General features: G+C 39.7%; 1 protein-coding gene across 6 annotated transcripts in view; it reads left to right on the plus strand.

Moving 5' to 3' along the window:
* KLHL32 (kelch like family member 32) overlaps nucleotides 1–26,259 on the plus strand; it is a 190,164-nt gene that overhangs the window by 61,848 nt on the left and 102,057 nt on the right. For all 6 annotated transcript variants that reach the window (XR_006519164.2, XM_014843234.3, XM_044757145.2 and 3 more), the window contains exon 4: nucleotides 25,735–25,842. Coding sequence is in view for 5 of the 6 variants with exons in the window: in XM_014843234.3 (XP_014698720.1) it covers nucleotides 25,735–25,842 (108 nt within the window). In the remaining variant the exon portion in view is untranslated. The remainder of the gene's footprint in view (nucleotides 1–25,734; nucleotides 25,843–26,259) is intronic.

The raw sequence follows: 26,259 nt of genomic DNA on the forward strand, positions 1-26,259 counted from the left end.
CATGAGGGTGCATATATCTCTTTGAGATTCTGATTTCATTTCCTTCAATCCGAAGGAGGGATTGCTGGATCATATTCTATTTTTAATTTTTTGAGGAATATCCATACTGTTTTTCACAGTCGCTGTACAAATTTATGCTCTTACCAACATTGCACAAGGGTTCCCTTTTCTTCACATCCTCACCAACACTTACTTCTTGTCTTTTTGATAATCGCCATCCCAACAGGTGTGAGGTGACATCTCCTTGTGGTTTTGGTTTGCATTTCCCTGATGATTAATTATGTTGGATACCTTTTCATGTACCTCTTAGCCATCTATATATCTTCTTTGGAAAAATGTCTATTCAGTTACTTGGCCCATTTTTCAATTGATTTTTTATTTATTTTTTTGCTATTGAGTTATATGAGTTCTTTATATAATTTGGATATTAACCCCTTATCAGATACATGATTTGCAAATATTTTCTCCCATCTGGAGGTTTCCTTTTCCTTTTGTTAGTGTTTTCCTTTGCTGTGCAGAAGCTTTTCAAACTGCACTGCTGTGCAGTTTGATGCAGTCCCACTTGTTTATTTTGTTGTTGCCTTTGCTTTTGGTGTCAAACCCAAAAAATCATTGCCAAGGCTGATGTCGAGGATTACCACCTATGTTTTCTTCTAGGATATTGAGAATTTTTAGTATGAAAGGATGTTAAATTTTGTTAAATGCTTTTTTCTACTTCTATTAAGGTGATCATAGGATTTTTATCTTTCATTTGATTAAGGTAGTGGATCACATTTGTTAATTTGCATATGTTGAACCATCCTTGCATCTCATGGATAAATCCCTCTTGATCATGTGTATGATCCTTTCAATGTGCTGTTGAATTTGGTTTGTTAGTATTTTGTTGAGGATTTTGCATCTATATTGATCAAGGATATTGGCCAGTAGTTTTCTTTTCTTGTAGTGTCTTGTCTGGCTTTGGTATCAGGGTAATGATTGTCTCATAGTATGAGTTTGGGAGTGTTCCCTCCTTTTCAGTTCTTTAGAAGAATTTGAAAAGGATTGGTATTAATTCTCCTTTAAATGTTTGGTAGAATTCGCTAGGGAAACCATCTGGTCCTGGGCTCTTTGTTGGGAGTTTTTTGATTACTGATGTAGTCTTCTTGCATGTGATTGTCAGTTCAGATTCTGTTTCTTCATGATTCAGTCTTGGTAGGTTGTGTGTTTCTAGGAATTTATCTGTTTCTTCTAGGTTATTCAATTTATTGGCATGTAATTGTTTATAGTAGTCTCTTATGATCATTCATATTTTGTGGTATCAGTTATAATGTCTCCTCTTTTGTTTCTGATTATATAAACTGTGGTACTTTTATACAGTGGAATATTATTCAGTTATAAAAAGAAATGAACTATCAAGCCATGAAAAGACATGGATGAACCTCAAATGCATATTACTAAGTGAGAGAAGCCAGTCTGAAAAGGTACATAACTGTATGATTTCAACTATATGACATTCTGGAAAAGGCAAAACTATGGAGACAGTAAAAAGATCAGTGGTTGCCAGGGTCTGGGGGGAGGGAGGGATAAAGGATGGAGCACAGGCGATTTTGGGGGCAGTGCAACTATTCTGTATGATATTATAATGATACATACATGTCATTATGCATTTATCAAATTCATAGAATGTACAACACTAAGAGTGAACTTTAATGTAAACCATGGACTTTGGTTGATAATGAAGCATCTGTGTTGGTTCATCAATTTTGCCACACTGATGGGGTCTGTTGATGGTGGAGGAAGCCGGGCACAGGGAAGGGAAGGAGTTATGTGGAACTCTGTATTTTCTACTCAATTTTGCTGTGAACCTGAAACTGATCTAAAAAATAAAATCTATTAATTAAATTTTTAAAAACGAAAGAAAAAATTATTGCAGGTACCCCACTCCTTTCTCAGTATTGCTTTATTGTTTTCAGGGAAGGTGACTTTCCAATTCTTTTTTTTTTAACATTGAGTGAGCAGTTAGGTTGTGAAAATGAAACATACCCCTTTGGGGAGTAGATAGCTTAGTGCAGTGAGTCATGATGCTGAGAATAACAGGAGTGGATCTTTGCAGGTGGCGAGCAGCACTCCAGAGATGGTCTGATTTGCTCTTCCAGGAAGGGCATCACATCCATCTGCACAGTGTGTGGAGCACCTGCGTATGCAGGATGCTGTACTGACACTTGTTGCAAGAGGATGGTGTAAGTTCCAGCCTGAGTTCAAGTAGGAAGGCAGAAGACTGATGTTCCAGCCCACAGACAGTCAGGCAGAGAGAAACAATTCTCTTAGCCTTTTATTCTATTCAGGCTTTCAACTGCTTGGATGAAGCCCATCTTCAATGGGGTGGGCCATCTGCTTTACTCAGCCTACCAATTCAAATGCTAGTCTCACCCAAAACACCCTCACAGACACACCCATTAGTAATGTTTAACCAAATGTCTTGGTACCCTGCAACCTAGTCAAATTGACACAAAATTAACCATCACAGACACTGTCTCTGTCCTCAAAGAACTTACAGTTTGTAGAAAAGGTAGAACATACACATATAATTATAATTCAAGGCAGAATAACATAGGAGCCTGTAACCTGAATCTCACCCTTTTAGGGAGTCCGATTTCTATGTGAGCTCTGGGCTTCCTTTGATGCTCTGACTCATATGTCACTCCTTTCCTCCTCTAACGTCCTGCTTCCTGACTCTCCAGTCCCATCTCCACTACGCTAGCACTCTGTACAAATCTCACTTATTTGTTTGCTCGCTCTTTCATTAATTCATTGCTTTAATTATCCATTCATTCACCAGTTATGTATTGACTGCCCAGTAAGTGCCAGGCACTGTTCTAGATTGTGAGGATGCAGTGATACACAAAACGGAAAAAATCTTTGCTCTTATGATACTTCCATTCTAGTTGGACAAGAATGACTACAAACAAATAGATAAGTAAGTATGGAGTTTGTCTAATGGGGATAAAGGCTGGGAGGACAGTGGAGCAGGGTGAGGTAGACAGTGCTGGTCAGTGTGCTGGTGGGAGCCTCTTTTTAATAGGGTGTTCTGGGAAGGCCCACTTATAAGGGAAGGAGCAAGCCACCTACTGCTTGGCAGAGAACAGTCCAGGCAGAGGGAACAGCAAAGATGAAGCCCTGGGGTGTGAGGTGCTAGCAGTGTTTGTACGCAGTAAGGGGGACAGTGGCTAGAGAGGAGCAAGCCGGGAGGGTGAGCAGCAGCATGTGAGGCCAGGTCACATGTGACCGCCTTGCAGGCTGTGGTTAGGGTTTTGGTTTTTAGTTTCAGTGAGATGGGAAGTGCTTGGACAGCTCTGACAGAGAGGTGACATCACCTGGCCTGTGTTGTGAAGAGAGAATTCTCTAGCCTCCGTAGGGATGAGGGTAGAAGCAGGGACTCTGATAGGAGGTGATTAGAATAAGGCAGGAACAAGATGATGGCTTGTCCTGGGTGGTGGGGCTGGAGGTGGTGAGGACTGTTGGTTGCATTTTAAAGGAAGAGCCCAGGGATTTGGTGGTGAACTGGTCATGGAACATGAGAGAAAGAGGTATCAGGCTGATTCCAGGGCATTTGCCTACAGCACTAGAGGATGAAGTTGTCATTTACTGTGATTGGGAAGACTAGTTTTGCAGTCATTTGGCTACATTAATGATAATTACAGACTTTACCACATGTTATCTAGTAGTTTGTACACATACGGTCTCCCCAACGAGGTGGAGACTTTCCTGGGGGCTAAGGCTTTAGTCTTTGTGGTAGAGCTTGGTCACTTTTCTTCTCTGTCTGGTGCCGTGTCTCACCCATGCCTGGTGCTTAGTGAGCACCTGGGGAACGGACATGCTGATTTCACTGCAGATCAGTACAGTAACTGCATTCTGGGGTCAGCGCAGTGTAGACATGCAGAATTTTGTTTCTGATACTGATGGTTTTTGTACAGATTTGCTTATTAGTCTTGTCACCAATGGTACCATTGACTAGGGGTAGGGTTTTATCTTGGTGATGGAATCATACCAAGGTCTTCAGTCTCCGTGGGACTGAAACATCCAGCAAATAGTATTTTTATGTGCACAACATCATGCCAGACCAAGAGCTCATCTGAAGACACTAGCTGGAAGCCTCTTCTAGCCTGATGGAGGCCAAAGCGTGCACACTTCAACAGCAAAACGAGAGTGCCAGAACAATATAGTGGTAATAATAATAATAATATCTACCCCAAAACACTCACATTTGATTCTTATAACAGCCCTTTAGGTAGATGTTTTTATCCCTGGTTCAAAAACCAGTCTCATGATAGTAACTGACTTGCATAGCTTTATATATTTGGTTGTCAGCCACTAAGGAGAAGAAATTAGATCTTTCTCACTCTCCTATAGGATCTAGCAAAGTACCATGAGCCTATCACAATTAATGTTTTTGCTGAATAAATAAATTATTTTGAAGGATGGAGAAAACATTGGTCTGGAGTTATCTGGAAGACTTCTTGGTGGGGGAGGACCTTATCCACACAAGAGGATCTTTCCAGGCTGGGGAAGCATTCAGGTAGTCCTGGAGGTGGAGGGTGAGCAGAAGAGATCACGGTTGTTCATCCTGTTTTGTGGCAACTGTTGTGCCAGAGAGTTACTTAGTCAGTCTCCTCTGATTCTGACATCAGCCAGATAGGATAGCTATTGCCACTTACCTATAAGAAAATTAAGACTCAGAGAGGTCCGAGAAGTGTCCTAAAGTCCTGTGGTTATTAAGTTGTGGAGCAGCAATGCAGAGTCAAAGCTGGCACTTCCGAAGCCCATGTTTTATTGTATTGTTTGCCACCGTGGCACGTGGGGCTTTGTCCCCTCACTCCACTGGCAGACAGGAGGTGTGTCCTGCTGTGAGCTCTGTGTCTGTCCGTTCCCCTGAAACTGACCCCCAGGGCTAAAGGAACTGCCTGCACTCCTTGAGGCTGGTGTGCACTTGGTTCCTGGACATACTTCTGTGGTGTCCCCGGTTGCCTCTAAGAATTTCACTTTTAAAAGTTTCACATATAAAAAGCTTAATTTAAAAAGTATTAGTCATACAACATAAGAGTACTCTAATAAGGAACTCACATTTTTATAAGACAGTTAATTCTACAGGCAGTACAGTTTTGGATTGAGATCAATCTAATTTATAAAAGCTTTGTTCAAATATTTCCTGGCTGTGTATGTCCTTGGGCCAGTGGCTTAGTAACTCTAAGTTTCATTTTCTCCTCCAATTGTAAAAGTAGGTGAATTGTCACTTCATAGGGCTGATGTGGAAATTAAATGAGATGATCAATTGATAAATTTCAGGTGCACACCAAGGGTTTGAAACATACTGATGCTAAATTGATGGTTTATTAGTATTGGTGATGGCTTTTATTTTCCAAGCAGAGGGGAGCAGAGTTTTGGTTTTTAAACCAAAATTCTGTTACGAAGCAACATTGTTTTAAGGCTACTCAGCAAAGATGGTTTTTGCCAGTTTTGCCTGTATTTTAGATTTCAAGGTTTCTTTTATTTTGAAATTATTTTTCTTAAGGCTGTACTTTTGTTATATAAATTTTTAATCTTTTGAACATGCTCCAAGCTCTCCAGCCACCCCAAAATTCTCTGCACTATTACTTCTTTAGGATTTACTGGCTGCTTCTGCTTTAATTTACAATCCAGGATTATTTGTAAGTATAATTGTAAATGTTTGGGAAATTGTTGATGGGATTAAAAAGAATGCAAGTGAGATGTTCCTTTGCTTTATACTTTATGGAAGGGGAATTTGTGTGTGTGTGTGTGTTGTTGTTGTTATATATGCTAGCTTACTGTTTCAAGCAGACTTTGTTATCCACTTTGAATTCCCTATTGGATGGCAGTGGAATGGGAGATCTTGCTGGAAGGTAGAAAGGAAGGCTGCCTATATTTCATGCTTACACCTACCCAAAGCATCATGTGATTTCATGTTTAAGGGTGGTTTCGAAAGTATGTAAGGGACTTCTTGACCTTAATCTTGGTGTCTTAAAATTGTATGCAGAGATTAGAGTTTTGGGGTAATTTTCATTCCTCATGAACGAGCTTTGATACTGGTTCTAGGAACTGAGGGAGCTTGTCAGTCAGAGGGCCTCACACGTGGGCTGCTGTCTCTCCAGCCCACAGCCTGTGAGGACTTCTTTTCAGCCTCATACAGAGGAAGGCAAAATGAATAAACTGAGATGGCCCAAACAAGCTACTGGTTCTTTCCCTGGACTTTGGGGAGAGAAAAGGATTGGGCACTGGTTTTAGCGTAGGGAATATTGTCAGTAATATTGTAGTAAATTTGTATGGTGACATGGTAACTAGACTTATTGTGGTGATCATTTTGTAATATACATAAGTATCGAATCACTATGATGTACACCTGAAACTAGTAGGATATTGTATGTCAACTGTACTTTAATAAAAAAAGAAAAAGCAGAAAATGAGCATATGGGAAAATATTTATAGGCCACCCTATGTCATACTCCTGGCTCATTGAAGATTATCAGTAAATGAAAGATAGTCAAAGCAGTGGTAGCAGCAACAGAACAGGTAGAGAGATAAGGGCAGTGATTGCAGAAGCCACGTGCTGGTTCTGATGTGGCTGGTGGAGTGGAGCAGGGCTGATGGTGTTTGAAGAGTCAGGACTTGTACCCACATTCATCCCTCCCTCATCCCCTCACCCTTGCTGAACACTCAGCCCTGGGCTTTGCACATAATTGGTGCAGCAAATATTTTTTGAAACATTTATGAACAGCATTCAAATCATCACAAAATATCTTATAACTCCTATAAAGTGCTTTGTTCCTCCGAATTATTTCTGATTTTATATATCATGTTATCTTAGATATAGAAGAATTTATCCCTCATCTTTGCTCAATTTTGAGTGTGCATGAATGACGAAAGTACTACAAAAGTGTTTTTCTAAAGAAAAAAATACCTATTAATATCCTGCTATATATTACATTTTGGTTCTAATGTAGAAAAAAAATCCAAATGACTTCAAACTTTGCCACTTAGGGAAGAAAATAGCAATTATTTTAGATCTTATGAAAGTAACCTAGAAGAATAAAAGGTACATTTCTCTATATCTCTTATTAGGCTTTTTTTTTCCCCTTTTTCTTCTTCTAAACAACAAAACAGTCATTAGTTTCCCTGAGACTTTTGGACAGCATGTTACAAGTTTAGAGTAGCAAGGTTGCTGTTCTTCACTGGAGATTATCCAGCAAGGCAAAGCAAAGATTTGTGAATGTGTGGAAGTATTTTTCTGGACCTTAACTCTTAGACCTGGTGTATGCTACAGTCTGCGTATAACAAGATCCTCCTTCCAGTTGGTAGACGAGAGATTCCCAGTGGAGCATTATTGTACCAGGGTGTGGGGGTGGGGGGAGGGACAGCATTAGGATATGATGTGTTGATCACATATGCCATGATTTCATTGCTGGGTTGTTCATCTCTAGGCAAGTCCACATTAAATTCCATTAGGTCAGTTTTTGAAGTCTTATGATAAAATTTCTGTTTTTTAGAATGGTAGACATGTTTCTCTCTGAATGCTGCAAGAGATGGTTGCTGAAAATAATATCAACCATATCTCCATATTGTAGGCAAAAGTCATTTTCAAGAAGCTTTGTGATAAATCACCTAGAAGAAACAGTGATTGTGTCCTAATGGTTGGAAGGAAACAAGCTTTCTAATAGTGATGGCAATTATTAATTATTTATCACAAAGTATATGTGTGGTGGGGTGCTGGCCCCATGGCCGAGTGGTTAAGTTCGGTGTGCTCCACTTTGGTGGCTTGGTTTTTCTTCCTGGGTGTGAACCTGCACCACTCGTTGGCAGCCATGCTGAGGCAGCCACCCACATACAAAATAGAGGAAGATTGCCACAGATGTTAGCTCAGGATGAATCTTCCTCCACAAAAAAAATGTATATGTGTGGTGGGAGCAAATCAAAGCTATAATAAAAGGAAATTTATGCCTTTTCATAAAATGAATGAAAAAATGTCACTTTAGAAGGGAAAAGAAACTCTTAAATTATAAAAATGTTGAATTCCTTTGCTATAAACTTTACAAACTCTGTAAACTCTTCTAAAACCTCAAGTTACTGAAGTATGCAATATATATATATTTTGAGAGCGATCTTTTATTAAAACTAAGCATCTAGCATTTCACGCTAATCCCCTAGTTATATAAATATTAAAATAAAATTATATGAAATTTTTTGGGGGAAAAGAATATTAATCATACAAGGACTGGCCAGAAAATGAATATACTTCTTACTAAGGAAATAATAATTGTTATTCAAGCTGTAAAGTCTAAACATGGAAGGCGAGATAAATTGCCATTCATGTAACATTTTCTTATCTGTTTGCTAGTGCTCTGTGTGGTCACATTCCTTGTCTTCATTTAATTCTCCAATAACCCTTAGATGTAGATATCACAGCACCTTTACAGATGAGGGAATTGAGCTTGCTCAACATTGAGTAATTTAAGATTGCACAACTGCTCCATGCCAGAGTCCAAATCCCAGCCGTGGTCCACGCACCTCCAAACCCCCTAAATTTTCCATGTCACTAAGCTATGTAGACCTCAGAGAATTTTCTATTTAGGGTTGCCGTTAGCGATGAGCATCGTGGTGGGTAGAATGATGGCCCCGATGATGTCCACATCCTAATCGCTGGAGCCTGTGAATGTTCCCTTATGTGGCAAAGGGATTTGCAGATATGATGAAGTTAAGGACCTTGAGGTGGGAGATTAGGCTGGAGTATGCCCCTGGGCTGAATGCAATCACCAGGGGCCCTGAAAGATGGAAGGGGGAGTCAGAAGAGCAGAGAAGGAGATGTGACAATGGGAACAGAGGTTGGAGTGATGTGGTTGCTGGTTTTGAAGGAAGGTGTCATGAGCCAAGGGATGCCTCAGCCTCTAGAAGTTGGAAAAGACAAGGAGACAGATTCTCTCTAGAACCTCCCAAGGAACACAGCCCTGCTGACGCCTTGATTTCAGCCCAGTGAAACCCATTTTGGATTTCTGACCTTCAGAACTGTAGGATAATAGATTTGTGTTGTTTTAAGCTCCTGAGTTTGTGGTAATATATCACAGCAACAATATGAAACTAGCAGAAGCATCTTAATGATAGCTAGCTAAAGTAAACATTTCTTTGATTTTTTTGTGAATTTTCAGATGTGGTTTCGCTTACTATTGTTTCTGTAGTCCTGACCTCATAGGTGCCGCCTGATAATGTTGAGAAGTGAGACCTGATCATAGGTCTGAGATTTGTAGGGCAGTTAAACTGTACATAGGGACCACTGTATAAGAAGTAATTGGATTCCTTTATCTAAAAGCAAAATATTAAAAGAGTCAGATGGATTTGACATACCGGTGTAGAAAACTTAATTATTGTTGTGCTTATGGTTATTATTAATTTTCAGTATTCCTTTCTCAGCACTGTAATTCAAAAGGAGTCCCTGGTTAATGTTTCAGCTTTGCCGTGTAAATAGCAACAGATCCCTGTGACCTCAAATGGTGCCAGTGAGTTTTGTGACCTTAAACAGTAGAAATCCTGTGACGTGTAATTTTGTGAGAAAAGGTTGCTTATCCCCTTATCCTTTAAATGAGTGAACTATAGTAGCCGCTCTTAAAATAAACTTTACATGAGGAATAACATTTCCAGTACTTTATGAGGAAAAGATTTGTGTAGTTGCGTGTTATAGTAGAAGATGCAAATTTCCACGGCCAGTGTACCACAGCAGTTTGGTATCAGGAAAGCACACTGAGCTGGTGTTACGCGGTTTTTTGTTAGAAGCTTCTCTCTATTGTTAACTACCACATTATCTTAGGAAAATTACTTCAGTTTTTGTGCTTTGGTTGCTTTGTTTGTGAAGTGGGGATAATCGTGCCTCCTCTGTTATCTCATTAAAAAAACGTGCTGAGGTAATATAAATGGCAGTGATTAGAAAAGAATGAAAATAGCTACACCAATGCTGGGTAGTATCTTTGCTATTAATAAGAAAGTCCCTGATGCTCTCTCACACACACATACACACACACACACACACATCAAGTCTAACAAGGAAAGACCCAGTAAGCCCTTTTGATTTCGTGGAAGGATAAAGTAACGTTTAGTAAACAATGTAAATGTTTATTAAGAAGATATTCAATCTTTTGATATGTTCCACACATACCTTCAATCAGAATTTGTATTAATCTTTCACTGTGCCCAGAGCTGAAATGTTTATCTCCTACTGAGGCAAAGGAAGAAAAAAGCAAACTGTGGGAATCAAGCCAACTTTCCAACTGGCTGTGGCTTATTGAATTAGATTATTTCCTCTTTTGTCAATATTTGTCAAAATAGGTAAAGGGTTATTTCATAAATTTGTTGTCATAAAGTTTAAGGGTGTGAAAAATTAGCATAAGTACAGCGGTCTCTCCCGTGGGGGTTGGTTACCCCTGAGAGCACAGAGGAGCCCTGGGGATGTGGAGAAAATTTACTATCTGCAAAATTTTATGTCAATTTTATTTCCACTTTGGGGTTTGTTTTATAATGTGCATAACATATTACTATATAGTATATCTATGTAACATATAAAAATATAAATATTAGGGCTACTGCTCAAAATGTATAAATGATGTTTGCACAGTCAGAAAAAGTTTGGAGAATACTACAATAGTGAAACAGAACACAGAATGTAATATTGAACGTTCTAGCTTTTTTGTGTATTGATTAAGATTGTAGTGAGAAATGTATTTTGAGTGCCAGCTTTTTTAACATTGACAGCTTTTTTTAACAAAACCAAAGTTGAAGGAAATGACTGCCCATGGCAGTGAAATTGGAAAGTTACTCCACGGTAGAGGGAAAAACCCTCCGTTCCCTAGACAGCTAACTCCATTCTACTTGGAGCATCATCAGGGCAGAGACTTTCATCTTTCTTGTTCACTGCCAAATCTGCAACACTTCTAACTCAGCATAGTGTCTAGCAGGCACTCAACTAATGAATTTGCTGATATTATGTACCAAGAAGAACATGCCATTTTGCTTATAGTTGCAGAGCAGCCATAGCAGCGTATTATCAAAGAGCCCGAGGTGGAGTTGTTTCTGCAGGACAGTTTTACTCATTTTTCTCTCCTCTGCTTGGATAGCAGTAAGTGATGAGTGCATCTCTTGGTCCACGGTGCTCGGTTTGACTTTCTGCAGGTTTTTGTTTCTAATTTGCTATCTAGCGATTTCTGGATCTCTTTATGTATCTGTCTGTCTAACTCTATACCATCACTCCTTGTTGTCTTCACTTTTCTTTTATCTTTTCACTTATCTTCTCCTAAAAGTCTCTCTCTAGGGGGCTGGCCTGGTGGCTCGGTAGTTAAGTTCGTGCCCTCTGCTTTGGCAGCCTGGGGTTAGCCAGTTCTGATCCCCGTGAGGACTTTACGCACCGCTTGTCAAGCTACGCTGTCGCAGGCATCCTACATATAAAGTAGAGGAAGATGGGCACGGATGTTAGCTCAGGGCCAGTCTTCCTCAGCAAAAAGTGGAGGATTGGCAGTACATATTGGCTCAGGGCTAATCTTCCTCAAAAAAAAAGTCTCTCTCTAAACAATAAGTGTATACTTTGGCTTTGTATTGAGTAGACTTTGAGGCACATGTGGATAATTTATAAAGTGGACAAGTGGAACATTTTTTATTTTTGTCAGACAAAAACCTATAATATTTAATTAACGTTTAATAATATGGGCTTTTGGATATTATATTTAGATAGGAAAAATATCTTTTTACCTTTACTCTGTCAGCATCTTCATGTAGATGAAACAGTCTTCACACGTAGTGCTCGTAAAAATACTTAGATTCATTTTTTCATGTTGGTACTTTTAATATGGCTAATTTAAATATTATAACTTCATGGCAGCTGAGGAATAGTTAAAATTTTAGGTTAAGAGAAATGTATCCTTTTTAGATCGTTATGTTTAGATTATTGTATACATATAATACGGTCAGTGTAAAACATTAATCTATAACAAAGCATGAATTATTGATACAGTAAAGCATAGACGTCTGATTAATCATTTATGATGCTAAAACTATTCTGATCAAGTTTATCTTTTTTGAGATTCAGAAACCATTTGGCGTTTTCCCTGCCTTAGGGTGTCCAATACATATTTCAATTCTCATTTATGTTGCCATGAGAAAAGGAAGTAAATGAGCTTTCTAGTGTTTGGATTCTAAATAAATAGGAATTGGCTTTTTATGCTGTAATCATGTACGTGGTTGTAAGCAGTCTATGAAAAAGGATTTAAAATGAAATTAAAGGACAATGAAAACATATAGCAAAGTAAATTGTAAAGACTGATAAAATTGTTAAACAGCAAGTAAAATTATAAGCCCCATATTTTAGAGGATAGAGCGACAGAGAAGTGGGTGGGGATAATGTTTATTTACTCAGGTGCTGATATATCAGTGTACAGAATTATAAGGCAAGAAGAAAGTTAATTATAAATTTTCATCTAGAATTATAAATGACTTCATGGGCACTACTAAGGTTTGAAGGAGAAGAATTTGTTGACTCATTTGACAAATTCTGATTGAGTACCTACTATGAGCCAGGTGATCTGCATTTTGTCATTAAATCTATACAACAGTTCTCTGGGACAGGTACCTTCATTTGTGTGTGTGCTCGTGAACACTGAGGCTTAGGAGGTAGAGTAACCTTGCCAAGGTCCCATTACTAACAAAGGATGCAGCCAAGGCTCAAACCCTTATTTATGGGACTTCAAAGCCCAAGTTCTCAAGCCCGTGCTCACCGCTTCCTGGTCTGCTGAATGGCTCAGTATCAGAGCACAGGTTGGAATGGCTTCTGGTTCTTAAAGTGGGTATGACTAGAACCGGGGAGCAAATTAACATTTCATTTTACAGATGTTAATTTCAAAAGAAGAGACTCCTAGTTGTGTCCTGATGGGTTATCCCATGCAGTGTGTTTGGGATTTAGGGGATTAAGCGGCAGAGCCAAGCTGGTTGTGTCTAAAAGATTTTACTTAAGCTCAGAGACAGATGGCAAAGCTAATTCTGACTGGAGGCTTCCCAGGGTTCTCATTCAAGGTTTAGGCCAACAGAGGGAATGCCCTGATCCTTGGGAGAGTAGCTCATCTGCTTCCCTGTAGGTAAAGGTTTGCTGCTAGCATTCCATTCTGGAGAGGGGCTGATGGAACAGATAATGCCAAACACAAAACAGAATTCTGGGACTTATGCACAGATTAGGTGGACAAGAGCATGGAACATAGAGGAATGAACTGTGCCATACAAAGGGGTGAGAGATTTCTATTCTTGAAGTAGTAATAGACAAACCAAATAATTCAGGGAGGCATAGAAACAAGAATGTGGCAGAGATGGTCAGCTAATCCCCAAAGATTCATACTCCCTTCTGGAGTCGTTGCTTGGAAGGGTTGACTCAGCTAGGGACTTCATTTCCCAACACTCTTTTCAGCTAGGTGGGGCCACATGGCTAGTTCTTGCCAAGAAAGTATGAGTAGAAGGTATGAGTTATTTGCAGGATGAAGTGGTTGTGATCAAGATGTACTTGCTCCACAGTCTCTTTCCCCTTCTACGAGCCAAATGGCAAGGACTCAGAGGCAACATAAATGAGAAAATTGAAATATATATTGGACACCCTAAGGCAGGGAAAACGCCAAATGGTTTCTGAATCTCAAAAAAGACTCAAAGGAAAGCAGAGCCCCAGGATGAAAGGAGCCTAGGGCCCAAATGACCAAGTGGATGGTGGCTCAATGAGGAATACACACACTGGGCTGTGTCATGAGTGAGTGAAGTCATGGGAATTTGAGTTTTATCTGTTATAAAACCACCTAAAATTATAATGTCATAGTACCTTAATTTTATCTGTTTTATCTATGATAACCTAATTTTTTAAGAAGACTATATTCATGTATTACTTATATAAGTAAAAAATAGTAAAGACAAAAAGCCACCATTTTGTTTTTTTTAAACTTTTGGAGTCATAGGCACCGTCACCAAAAGCTCTTTCCCCTCTGGGGTTTTGGATCATATTTATTCAGCAGTGACAGGGGTGCCTGGGGCCACAGAGACAGCTGTAACTACAAAACTGATCAGTGACACCTGTTTCAAGTTTCACACGTAAAAGTGATTTTCATTAAAACTGAATAATAGTTTTTGTCTTTGTCCATACAGATCTCTGTGTGTAAAAGCTGGTGTGGGGATGGGGAGCCAGGAGGGTGATTCTGAGACACTGGGCACCCACTCTGTTTTCTTCCCACACGTGGGAATATGACATTGCTGATGCTGAGACTGAGTTAAAAACCAGGAGACTGATGATTGTACCAACTCCCCAATATAGAACTTCTTAGATTTTTAGTGGATATGTACTCCTGGCAAGGACATTTAAGTGCTGAGTTTAAAAGACTTGTGGACCCAACAGACATTTTACTAGTTTTTCAAATCCAGTTGGCTTAGTCGTACATGGACAGTATCACCTGAAGCTACTAAGGAATTGGGAGCCAGGGAAAACTGGACACCTGGCTACTCATAAGTTTTGGAGTCCTTGGCTAATTAATTAGGGACCTAATGTGGTAGCATATGGTCTCTTCCCCTCAACTTGTTAACTCAAAAAATACCAGAATCTGGTTCAGAAGAGGGACCTAAAATGCTGCAATAGACATTTCTTTTCTTAAACCAATTGTGACTTAAAAAAAAAAAACCCACAAACAAATATGGTTCTCAGGAGCTGTAGAAATTGAGAAGAATCACCCACAATTGAAAATGTGCTCCATGTCTCACCTAAGTCATAATCAGTTGTTGTCTATGAGTAGACGTTGGCATTCTGCAACTTGTGTCTGATGATTAGTCATTTCGTTAATATCTACCAAGAAAAGGCCTCTTGAAATAGCTTTTAAATTTAACCAGAAAAAAAATAGCACCATTAATGATGGCCTTGACATTCAGCAAAGCCAAATTAAGCCGTCAATCTGACGTTTTATAGACAGTCTGTTGCAGAGCCTCACACCTGGTGATGTTCGATAAGCATTAATTGCCTGGCTGACAATGAACAGCTACACATCTGCCTGTTAGAGAAGCTGCAGTGGTGGAGTAATTTAGGAGAAGGCTGATTTTAGATGTACTGTGGGCTAGGACCTTGTGAGTTCCAAAAGGTGTATGGGTTTTTGTTTTTTTAAATTAAAAGGGCTTCATAATTTCCTTTTACAACTGAACACACTCATTAAAAATAGAATTCCCTTTGTCAACTCAAGATGAATTGCCAGTTAATAGTGGTAGTGGCCAAATGTTATTTCTTTTTTAAATAGAAAGCTGAGAGCCTGTAAAGAATTATTGTCACAATCCCTTTTAAAATTATTTGCATCACTGCCAGAGAAATCATTAACGTTTCAGATTAGATGACTATTGTTTTCATTATTGTGTTGATAGTGTACTGTGTTCATTATAGTGAATGGAGAATGGTGAACCCTAGTCCGCATTTTATTCTTTCATTTAAACAGATTCACTTCTACTGAATATAAATACTATGAAGCTAGAAAAATATTTATGATGTGATAATAATGGGTAATACTTTTATCATTTCCTCTATGCAGTCATTGTCTTAAGCTCTTTATATGTATTTGTTTCAAGTGTGTGTTGAAAGATTATTTCACTTTTCTGCCATATCTTTTTTATGCTTTTAAAATTATAACTTTCATACTAAGTTTTATCTTAAATCACAATTTCACTCATGCTTATTTAATTGCAGTGATACAGTCAACCTTAGCTTCGTCTGAAAGAACAAGAATATATTTGAAGGATAATGAAGCTGATGAAAATTTTAAGCCTTTAGAAATTGAGTATTGAGCAAAGACAGATGTTTTATAAAAGAGGGGCAAGACAGCTGATCATGTGAATCTGATGAATTGGTGTAAAGAATTATTGGGATCTATAGATATGCCCTGATTCAGTTTATCATTTTTATAAGAAACTGATTCAAAATGAATTGTCCACCTGTGGGATGAGCCAGCTGCTTGTTGAATCAATTGCTTTTAATTAGCCCATTTGATGTTGACTGGATTTGGGGCTTGCATGCCTGGATCCCTGAAAGATTGAATTACCAGTATTCTTCTCATTTAGAGAGCTGTGACTCTAAAGTGATGAGAGATTTTCGTATCAAATCAGTCATATCACTTTTAAAATTATATATATGTATATGTAAATTTGCATAGGATTAAAAAAAGTTCTTCATCTAGTTACTTCTGAAAGGTGTTTGAACTCTTGTGGATTATTCTTAAACTTTTTTGCCATTTTCTAAGATATGGAGACTTAGCACATAGTCAGCCTGGACAAAACATCAAATGTGTTTGCAGGAGGAGTGAACTGGAATATATGGGATAATCCAAACAGTTCTACTAAACTGGCCTATCTGCCTTGGATCAGGAAGGTTCCAGCAAAGTGGCTGCTTAGCAACTAATGGAGTTAGGTGGAACTGTGCTAGCTGGGTCTCTCGCCTTCATCTGTGTGTACACCTACTAATGGGAGAGTGGCTCCAGTGTGCATTGCCTGACTCAACAGCTGTCAAACCAAAGTGATGAATAAAATGAAAGACTGAAGAGAGAGCCCACAGCTGGACTGGCCTGCTGTATTATAGTCTTACGCACCTTATTTTATGTTAGCATGTTGAAGGAAAAGATATGAAGAGAGGACGTTAGAATAAAAGAGGAACTGTTGAAATTTTGGGTTAAAATTTTCAGAGTGATTGTTAACTTACACTGGGTTTTATTTTGTTTTGAGGAAGATTGGCCCTGAGCTAACACCTGTTGCCAATCCTCCCCCCCCCCTTTTTTTTTTGCTGAGGAAGACTGGCCCTGAGCGAACATCCGTGCCCATCTTCCTCTACTTTATATGTGGGACGCCTACCACAGCATGGCTTGCCTAGCGGTGCCATGTCCACACCTGGGATCCGAACCTGCAAACCCCGAGCCGCCTAAGCAGAGCATGCGCGCTTAACCACTCTGCCACTGGGCTGGCCCCTGGGTTTTAAAAGAGTAGAAAAATAAGTGATAAATGAGGAGATTCCACACTGTTGTCTTCAACATTCTTCCAGAAAGTTCTCTATAGAAAAGAGGAAACATTTAATGTGATGATGTCCTGAATTCCAGGACAGAAACAGTCTTGTAGTGCTTGGATATATGCATGCTTTTATGATGCAGGGCTGACTCATCTGCTCCTGCATCATAAAGGTTTTTATACCCATAAAGTATTTTTATACCCATGACAGCCATTGTGATAGATCCTGACCACTCTCACTTGAGCCTGGATGTGTCCTCAGCCCTCAGCAGGGCTGCAGGCAGCCACTACCAACATCAGGCTGGGCAGGCAAGAAGCTGCCTCATTCTTTATGGCAAACTGAGACTCCTTAAGAGCATCTACTTTTTGAATTCCATAGGAATGGATCTGAGTGATTAGTGTCGATATCACCTCTGAGGTGGCCACATGAAATTCCTCTTCAGGGAAATATGATAAGAAGGAGATGGCCAGAGAAAGTCAACCAGAATAATTGAGAAAAGAGAAGTGATGTGATGGCTTTGCCTCCACGTTCCTACCACTGCCACTATCCAAGAACACAGGGTGATTTTCTTCTTCAAAGGACTTGTTCTTGTAACTATGGGTCTTTAACTTTTTCTTTGTAAGCAGTAAGCTTCTGTGCCCCGAAATCTGGGGATCAGTCCTCTTTCCCTGGCATTTGGACTTAGGCCTCCTGCCTGGACTACAGGATTTCTAACGTTGGCTCTGCTGATAATTTTTTGACTCAGAGAATTTGGAGTAGGTGCTCTTTCCAATAGGAGGCATGAGAGTTGTTACCACTTATCGGAAAGGGAGAGTGAATGTATTGGTCTTCTACTAGCACCAAGGGGAGGAAGTTATCAGGAGGGTGATTATGATTCAATATTCTGAAGGTGTTACTAATACTTCGCATTCTCATGTAAAGTATTGGAGGTCTCATCACTTCAAATATTCAGATATGCAAAGAATGCTGCGAGGGGTGGAGGGCTGACTCCAGCCGTGCCTCTCAGACTGTAGTGTGTGTGTGGGTCACCTGGAGCTCCTGTTAAAACCCACCTCCCTGTCCGGTAGGGGTGAGGTGGGTCTGAGGTTCTGCATTTCTGTCGAGGTTCCCTGTGAGCAGCCAATGCTGCTGGTCCAGGGACCACACCTTGAGGAGCGAGGGGCCAGTGATCTCTAATGTACCTTCCAGTTTTAAAATCCCATTTACAGAAGAGAAGCTTGAGTTTTAGTTGCGATACCTAAACACATCTGGTGCGGCTTTGATAAGCTGTGTAAGAGCCTCTTCTCTGTCTTGCTCACAGACCTCTCCCAGAGTGCCTCTCCTATTTCAGTTGACACAGAATCTCTCAGATGACTCCTCAGGTGCTCCACCTTTCTTTTCCTCTTCAGGCTTTCAAACCTTTTTATGACTGTCCTCTAAACATTTCCTTTCTTCACAGCTACTTCCCCTGATCCATGCAGACTCTGTGTCACGTTTGCTCAGTCACTCCTTCGTGCAGGCCCCAAACTCTGTCTTAGGAGAGCTGTCAGCATGCAGGAAATCCAGATTTGGACTTAGTGAGTGTGTCCTTAGTAGATTTTAAAAGGCAGGATGTGTCATTGGCTGCTATATGAGGACAGACCAAAAGGTCTCTACACAAGAAAGATTCATTCAGTAATGGCTTATCAAATACATCCAATAAGGAAGAAGAAAAGTGCCATCCCTAAGCATCTGAAAGATATTTAAAGATCAAAGAATGGACTTCTTTACATGGTGGGTAGTAAAGTATTGAAATCCCATACCCGAGGGATATAGCCATGGCCTAGGAGGTAACAGAAGCACCAGGGGAATGAGCAGATGCCAAGAGATCTGAGAGGGTGACCCAAGGCTAAAGCCAGAAGTGTGGATGCTGTTTTCCAGAGGGTGTAACAAGTGACAAGGATAAATACTGTTTAAGGATAGCCTGACTTCGTGATGGGCAACAGTTTCCGGCCTTCACATTTACTATATCTTGTGCTAAGAAAAAACCAGCATGATTCATGTCCTTTTTCTATTCCATTCCATGCTCCCCTAGAAGACCCAAGTAGTTGAAATATAGCCACATCCAGAAGGAGGGTATTTCTAAAGAGAAATAGGATAAACCATAATGATGCTGACTTCGAAAGGCTTATTATCACCATGTAGTTAATTTAAGAAGCAACTGTGCCAAGAAGAAAGCTGTGAAATACAGCAGGATTGTTTGAATAAACAAGCTACATATTTGAAGATGTTGGGAAAACCAATATGTTTCACAGTTTTTGGTATATAAGATGGACTTTTCTTTATATGGTTAAGGTGAGGAGAAACTGGTATTTCATTAATATTAATTTTTGCTGCCTAATTGTATTTAGAATAATATAATTTTAGTTTCAATTTGTCCTGATATTTTATTCTCTGAGTATTATTATACTGTTTGAGGAAGAATTAAAACGGCTGTAAATATATAGGGGAAAAACCCTCCAACCAAACCTCCCGACTCTTTCAGGCCATTAAGCTCCCCAAATGGATTGGATTGCTTTTGCACTTTTGAGATAAAGAAGGTAAATAGTCCAGTTCAGCTGTGGTCAGGACCCTTCTCTCCTTAATGCCAGGGAAATGGGCTATTGTGGTTAACTGAACAGTCTCATTAACTGAAATTCACCACCACTTCTGTATGTGAGGTATAACCTAAATGCAATAAAGGATAATCACCATGAACACTAAACTGAACAAAATGTAGTCTTTGTTGATTCAGAAGTTAGCTCAAATCTCTGGATTCCCTCATGGGCATTGTAAACATCACTAATTATATAACACTGGGCGTGTGAAAGATGGAGGGGATCATTCTGGATCTGCTGCAGTCATTGCAAGTTGCTTTTTTTCAATAACTTCCTTAAACATGATTGTTTGCTTTTATTTAACCCTCTCATAAACGATAAGGGTTGAATGTGCCAGAACAATCCAGTTATTTTACCTGTAAGATCATTTGGATTCCTGATAAAATGGGAATCCACAGTGCATCTTGCCCATCTCCGGTGCAACTCCAAAACTACGTACGCATAGTTTACCGGGGAAAAAGATCATATTTCACTAACTTTACGTGCTTCAGAAAGTCTATCATCTGTTGTTCTGCTTATCTTTGAAGATGTAGTACAGTTTCCGTCGGTCAGTTTTGTGAGATAATGTGCTCACCTAAAATTGCCTGCAGCTCATCTTGTGACTGCGTGACGGCTGATGTGACCCAGGAAACTTAATTCATGTCCTGTGATTTTAGGACTCCATTTGTGTCATTTCTGTGTGAAATACAGGAGGAATAACACACCGTAAATCCACAGCTCTGTCTGTGGTAGGCACTTAAAGTGGATTGTATTCTCACAAACTGAGTTTTCAATTAGAAAGATTTGTGGTGGCAGCAGCACATTACCAGCCGAGAGTGAACTGTGACGGCTGTAAATCTCCGCCTGGCCAAGGCTCTCCCAGAGACAAGCAGGGTGAACCGAGGAAGAGGCTGTGCAATGCTTTCAGATTTCTAAGCAGAACCTTACCCCATACTTTGGCAGAATGTTCTGGCTTGATAGAGGGCATTGCTGTATGTTCTTACTCTTTTCTAAATGTCCAGCTTTGAACTCATCTGTATTTAGTTTATAGTAAATACTCCTCTTTAGTTACTATTTTATGTCCCAGTGTCTAAAACACCTCAGATCCAGAAAATTCTTTCTTATGTCAAATTAATTATTTTTGTTCACAACAATGTAGAAGAGCTGGACATCATCTGAATTTTTGAAGAGCAGCTGAATTTTTGAAGTACTTATTGGTTCATTCATTCATTCATTTGTATTTATCACGTGCTTGCAATCCCAGGGTCTAAGGGCTCCACAGTGAATGAGGAAAACATGATGCCCACTTTCATGGTGGTTACAGTTTACCTTTTCAAGGAGTTTGGTGTTAAAAGATAGCAACACAGGGCTGGCCCTGTGGCCTAGTGGTTATGTTCAGTGAACTCCATTTTGGCGGCCTGGGTTCACAGGTTTGGATCCCAAGTGCGAACCTACACCACTCATCAGCCATGCTATGGTGGCCACCCACATAAAAAACGGAGGAAGAGTGGCAATAGATGTTAGCTCAGGGCGAATCTTCCTCAGCAAAAAAAAAAAAAAAAAAAAAAATATAGCACTCTTGGTCTCATCACCTCTTTTGCTACTAAAGGAGGCTTTGTCCTTCCCCTGGGCTCTAGCGTGTCTCCAGACATTGTTTTATAAGCTCAGGCAGCCTAGGCAGCTGGTGTTTCACTATGTCAAATGGCCAGCTTCTTCCTTACTTTGGTGGTATCCACTGAACCTTTTCCTAGTTGAGATGCCTTGTAAAATTTATTAAACCCAAGACATTGACCTTGATTTAATAGTTCCCCTTTTTAAATCTTTTAATTACCCAATTTTCTAATTTTTAAAAATTACAAGTGTTAGATTTGTAATGTTAAATATCAAAGACAATTTGATATGATATCAAAATGGAGGTTAAATGTTTATAGAAATGGTGGTGATGGTTTTTATGATGGGGTCAGACCTTAAAGTAGGTTGTAGGAGAGTGTGGTGAGAGTGAAGCCCTGAGCCAGACATAGGGCTTTTGAGTGGGGTTGTCATTTGCAAAGTATTTAAGAGGAATGGATTTGGACAGAGGAGAGGGAGGGGGCTTTTTTAATCTGTCATTCCAGCTGAGATCAAAGGGAGACATGGGAGGGTAAGACAATCAGCCTGAATTAGAATAACAGTTTCTGTTTATTAAGAATCTACTGTGTGCCAGGTATTATGCTTGACACTAAGCATAATTGTATTGAAACCTCAAGATAACCCTGTGAGGTTGGCATCATCTCCATTTTACAGACAAGGGGCCTGAAGTTCAGAGAGTTATAGCCAAAGGTCCCGTGTTCAGGGTAAATTGCCCACATGACTAGTAGGTTATAGAACCAGGATTTGAATCAGATGTGTCTTTCTGCACAGTTCTGAATATTAAAAGTAAAACAGAGTTTTTAAAAGGCAGTTGTTGGAAATACACAGGTAATGCATGTTCATTGTAATGATCCAAATACTTATGTAAATGGAGTAAAGTTAATACTCTCTTCCTTCGCTCTAGAATCATGCCCTATAATATAACCACAGTGACCCATGAGGTGTTCCTTTATTGCTTATGCAAACATCTACAAATATACGTGTACACTGTTTAAGGGGTTGTGTTGTCTCCCCAACTCTGCCAAGCCAGCCGTCAAGTGCTGAGCTCACACTCCCTGGATGAGGATCCCTGTTCTGTGCCAGTATCACCCTGGTTGCATTGGAAAAACCCCTAGGAAAGCAGATTCAGAAAGCTCCCTTGGCAGCTGTCCTTTTACTTAACCTTTGCTCTCAGGTAGTCTTTCCATTTCATTAACCCAGATAATTCTTCTGCAGTTTGAGTCATTTCTGTCCTGCTCTGAGTATGGGGTTGATGGAGAGCAGCTGGTCACCATAGCAGGTGCAGTTACAACTTGGAAGATCTGAGAAAAGAAATTAATATGGTGAATATTAAAAACTGAAACACCTGTATAATAAAAAGCAGACACTGAAAACAATGAACATCTCTTTCGGGTGCTTTCATAGTGGTTATAAGAAGTCTAGAAGAAAATTCAGAATTACAGAAATTAAAAGCTTTCTTTTCTTTTACTGTAACCTGTGCTTTTTAAAAAAATTTAAAAAAAATTTTTTTAATTTTAATTTTATTTATTATTTTTTTTGAGGAAGATTAACCCTGAGCTAACATCTGCTTCCAATCCTCCTCTTTTTGCTGAGGAAGACTGGCCCTGAGCTAACATCCATGCCCATCTTCCTCTACTTTATATGTGGGACGCCTACCACAGCATGGCTTGCCAAGCAGTGCCATGTCTGCACCCGGGAACTGGCGAACCCCGGGCTGCCGAAGCAGAACGTGTGAACTTAACCATCGCGCCACTGGGCCAGCCCCAACCTGTGCTTTTTAATCTTGGAATTTTAGACCATCTTCTAGCAGGATCAATTTAACATTAAAGTCAGTTTCTTCTTACTATTTTTTATCAGTATCCACACTTAAAAAACAAAACAAAACAGAAACTGATACTTCTGCAAACATATAAATCCTTTTAACCATAAACTACATAAAAGAAATTTCATTCTATTTCATTGTTATCTCAAAATATAAATTTTTATAGGAGTTTGTCATATGTCAGGAACTGTACTGAATACTTAGTATGTACTATCATATAATCATCAAACAAGTTCATGAAGTGGGTATAATTTTTAGCCCCATTTTTCAGATAAGAAAACTGAGTCACAGAGAGGTTATGTGTTTGTCCAAAGTCACTAGCCAGTGTTCAAACCCAGGATTGTTTGGTTGCAAATTTGTCCTTAATCCCTGTGCTCCACCATACCAAGTATTATGTGGCTTCGAGTCAAGTGCCTTAACCTGCCACATAGTACCTGAACTGCTGGTGCCATCAGTGGGAAGCCAGACCAGCTCACTGACTAACCTAGTTGCCACATTTACTATCTTGACTCATTTGCCTTTAACGACTTCTAAAGTAAGGTTCAATTTTGTTTATTCATGATAAAGTAAATTTCTTAAAGTTAAATATATTCTAAATGTTTGCTATTTTTCAAATATAATTGTGTTTATTCATGTTAAGTACTCTCAATGTCTTTCTGATATTTTGAATGTTATTTTTTATTTTATCACACTGTAAGCATTTAAAATATTCTTTAGAAATTTTCTCAAATGACAAGAGCGGTAATTTTATATTCCTAAAAGTTAAAATTTCAACTATGTTAAGCTATCAAAGAGAATCCTATTCATTATGAAAACTTAAAATTCTCTAAGGCAGTGAGGTGGAAATGAGGATCGCCAGAAAGAATAATGGATCATCAATTCATACCACCTATTCTACACATATTAATTTAAAATGTATAGAATTATGAGGATCAAAAATAAATTTATTAAAATAAAAAATTAGGATTTTGTTTGTTTTACTTCTATGAAGTTAGCCAAACTGCAGAATCTGAAGGGACAGTCCCCCCAGACTTCTGTCACTTCTGACACCAATTGCAAGTTTGAAGGGGATCCTGAAACTGCTCTCACGTTTGATAATTTGCTAGAAAGACTCACAGAACTCACTGAAGGCTTTTATACTCACAAATATGGCTTATTACGGGGAGAGGATACAAATGAGAGCCAGCCAAGGGAAGAGACACATAGGGCAGTGTCCAGAAGGGAACCAAATGTGGGGCTTCTGGCCATCCTCCCTCCATGGAGTCATGGACAGAATTACCTCCTCCTGACCATGCTATGTGACCGTATGCACAGAGGACTGCCAGCCAGGGAAGTTTGCCCAAGCTTTTGGTGTCCAGAGTTTTTACTGGGGCACAATCACAAACTTCTTGTGTGACTGACCATTCGTGTCCAACCTCTCCTGGAGGTCAGTGTAATGCCTTTAATCTCCAGTCTTCTGGTGGTCAGAATTGATATAGTGTGGCCCAAAGCCCCCATCAGAAATTGTGTTGTTAGATTGTCAAAGGCAAAGTTCCCAGGCAAGCAAAGATACTCCTGTCAGGCAGGGCATTCCAAGGGCCTGTAAATTACCTCCCAGTCAAGGGCAAAGGCCAGACGTCTCTTTGGGTAAGGTTAATTCTTCACTACATAGCATGGTATACTATAGAATATTGTGGAACAGAATACTGTACTTTTCTAAATAGTGTATTTCATCGTCAGTAACCAAAATTGAATATTCTCTTTATACCTGTTAAGTCAAACTTGTTAAAGGTGTACAAATTAGTGTGGGGTTTATTTGGGGGGTTTGGGGGGCGAACCCATGCATTTGATTTATTTGGCAAGTTTTCATTTTCAGGTTTTCACTTGACATACTGATCGTTCAGTGGAAGAACTGATTTTCAATAAGTTGGCCAATTGGAGAATTGGTTTGGGAGCAAATTGATTTTCACTGAATAACTTAGACAGTGGTTCTCAAACCTGAGTGAGCGTAAGTGTCACCTGGGAGGCCTGTTACGACACAGACTGCTGGGCCCCAGGCTGACTTTCAGACTCACTGGGTCTGGGCTGAGGCCCTGAGAGTCTGCGCTTTCACAAGTTCCCAGGTGATGCTGATATCGCTGGCCCCGGGGCCACACTTTGAGAACCACACACGCTGGAATAGAATATGATATATGGCAGATGAGAGGAAGGAGGTGTGTCATTGAGATGAGGCAGAAAAAAGGCAGAGAACTCGGGAGAGAAAAGTGCCTCTTGCCACCATGTCCTGTTGGCAAGAATGTTGGAGGCTGCTACACATTTCCTGGTAGCGGTGAGACCCCAGGATTGAGAGGATGAGTTCGGTGAGTGAGCCTGAACACTGTCATCCCGGGGAACAGCTCTGGGATTCAATGAGACTGTGTGTGAGATTTGCACTGTCTGTGTGTTACTGTCACTGTCTACACAGCCAAGTATTGGCAGTGGCTTGTATGAATGAAGCTTTGTGGAAGTGTTTTACACACCAAGATCAGTCTTAAACTTGTAAAACTTTTTTCTTTCATCGTCTCTCTAGGACTTTGTCGTACTCCTTTGCTTTTAAGTGCCATGACTCTTGGTCTCTCTTTCTCTCTCTCCCACCTCAGGCGATGTTCAGTCTTTGTATGGTGGAAAGTGGAGCTGACGAGGTGAACTTACATGGTGTGACCAGCCTTGGTCTAAAGCAGGCGCTGGAGTTTGCCTACACAGGGCAGGTATGGTACCAAACGCGATCCGCCAGGCTTAACATTTTAACTACACCTGATCAGAGGGATTATCTTTGAGGTATGAGATTTAGTTATCTTGTTATTCATTTTGCTCTTAAAAAAAGTTTCACGTCTACGTAATTTTATAACTGAAGTGATGAAAAGGTAAGTAAAGCAATTTGATTTTAAATATGATCCAGTGAACGTAGTATTTTAATCTTAGCTCAGTGGCTTGCTGATGCAATTTAAAAATATCCTAAAGAACTGTCATACAAGAAAGAGTTTACAAGATAATATGAATTCTCCTTGTTTCCACTGAAGCTTAGTGACTCAGTCGTGGCTTTATTGGCTTAAAAACAAGAGCAAAAAAATTTAAAGCTCCAAAAAGCTGTGTCTAGCATCTTGGTACCCTGTGCTCCACACATA

Source organism: Equus asinus, chromosome 24 (assembly GCF_041296235.1).
Source record: "Equus asinus isolate D_3611 breed Donkey chromosome 24, EquAss-T2T_v2, whole genome shotgun sequence".
NCBI classification, from domain to species: domain Eukaryota; kingdom Metazoa; phylum Chordata; class Mammalia; order Perissodactyla; family Equidae; genus Equus; species Equus asinus.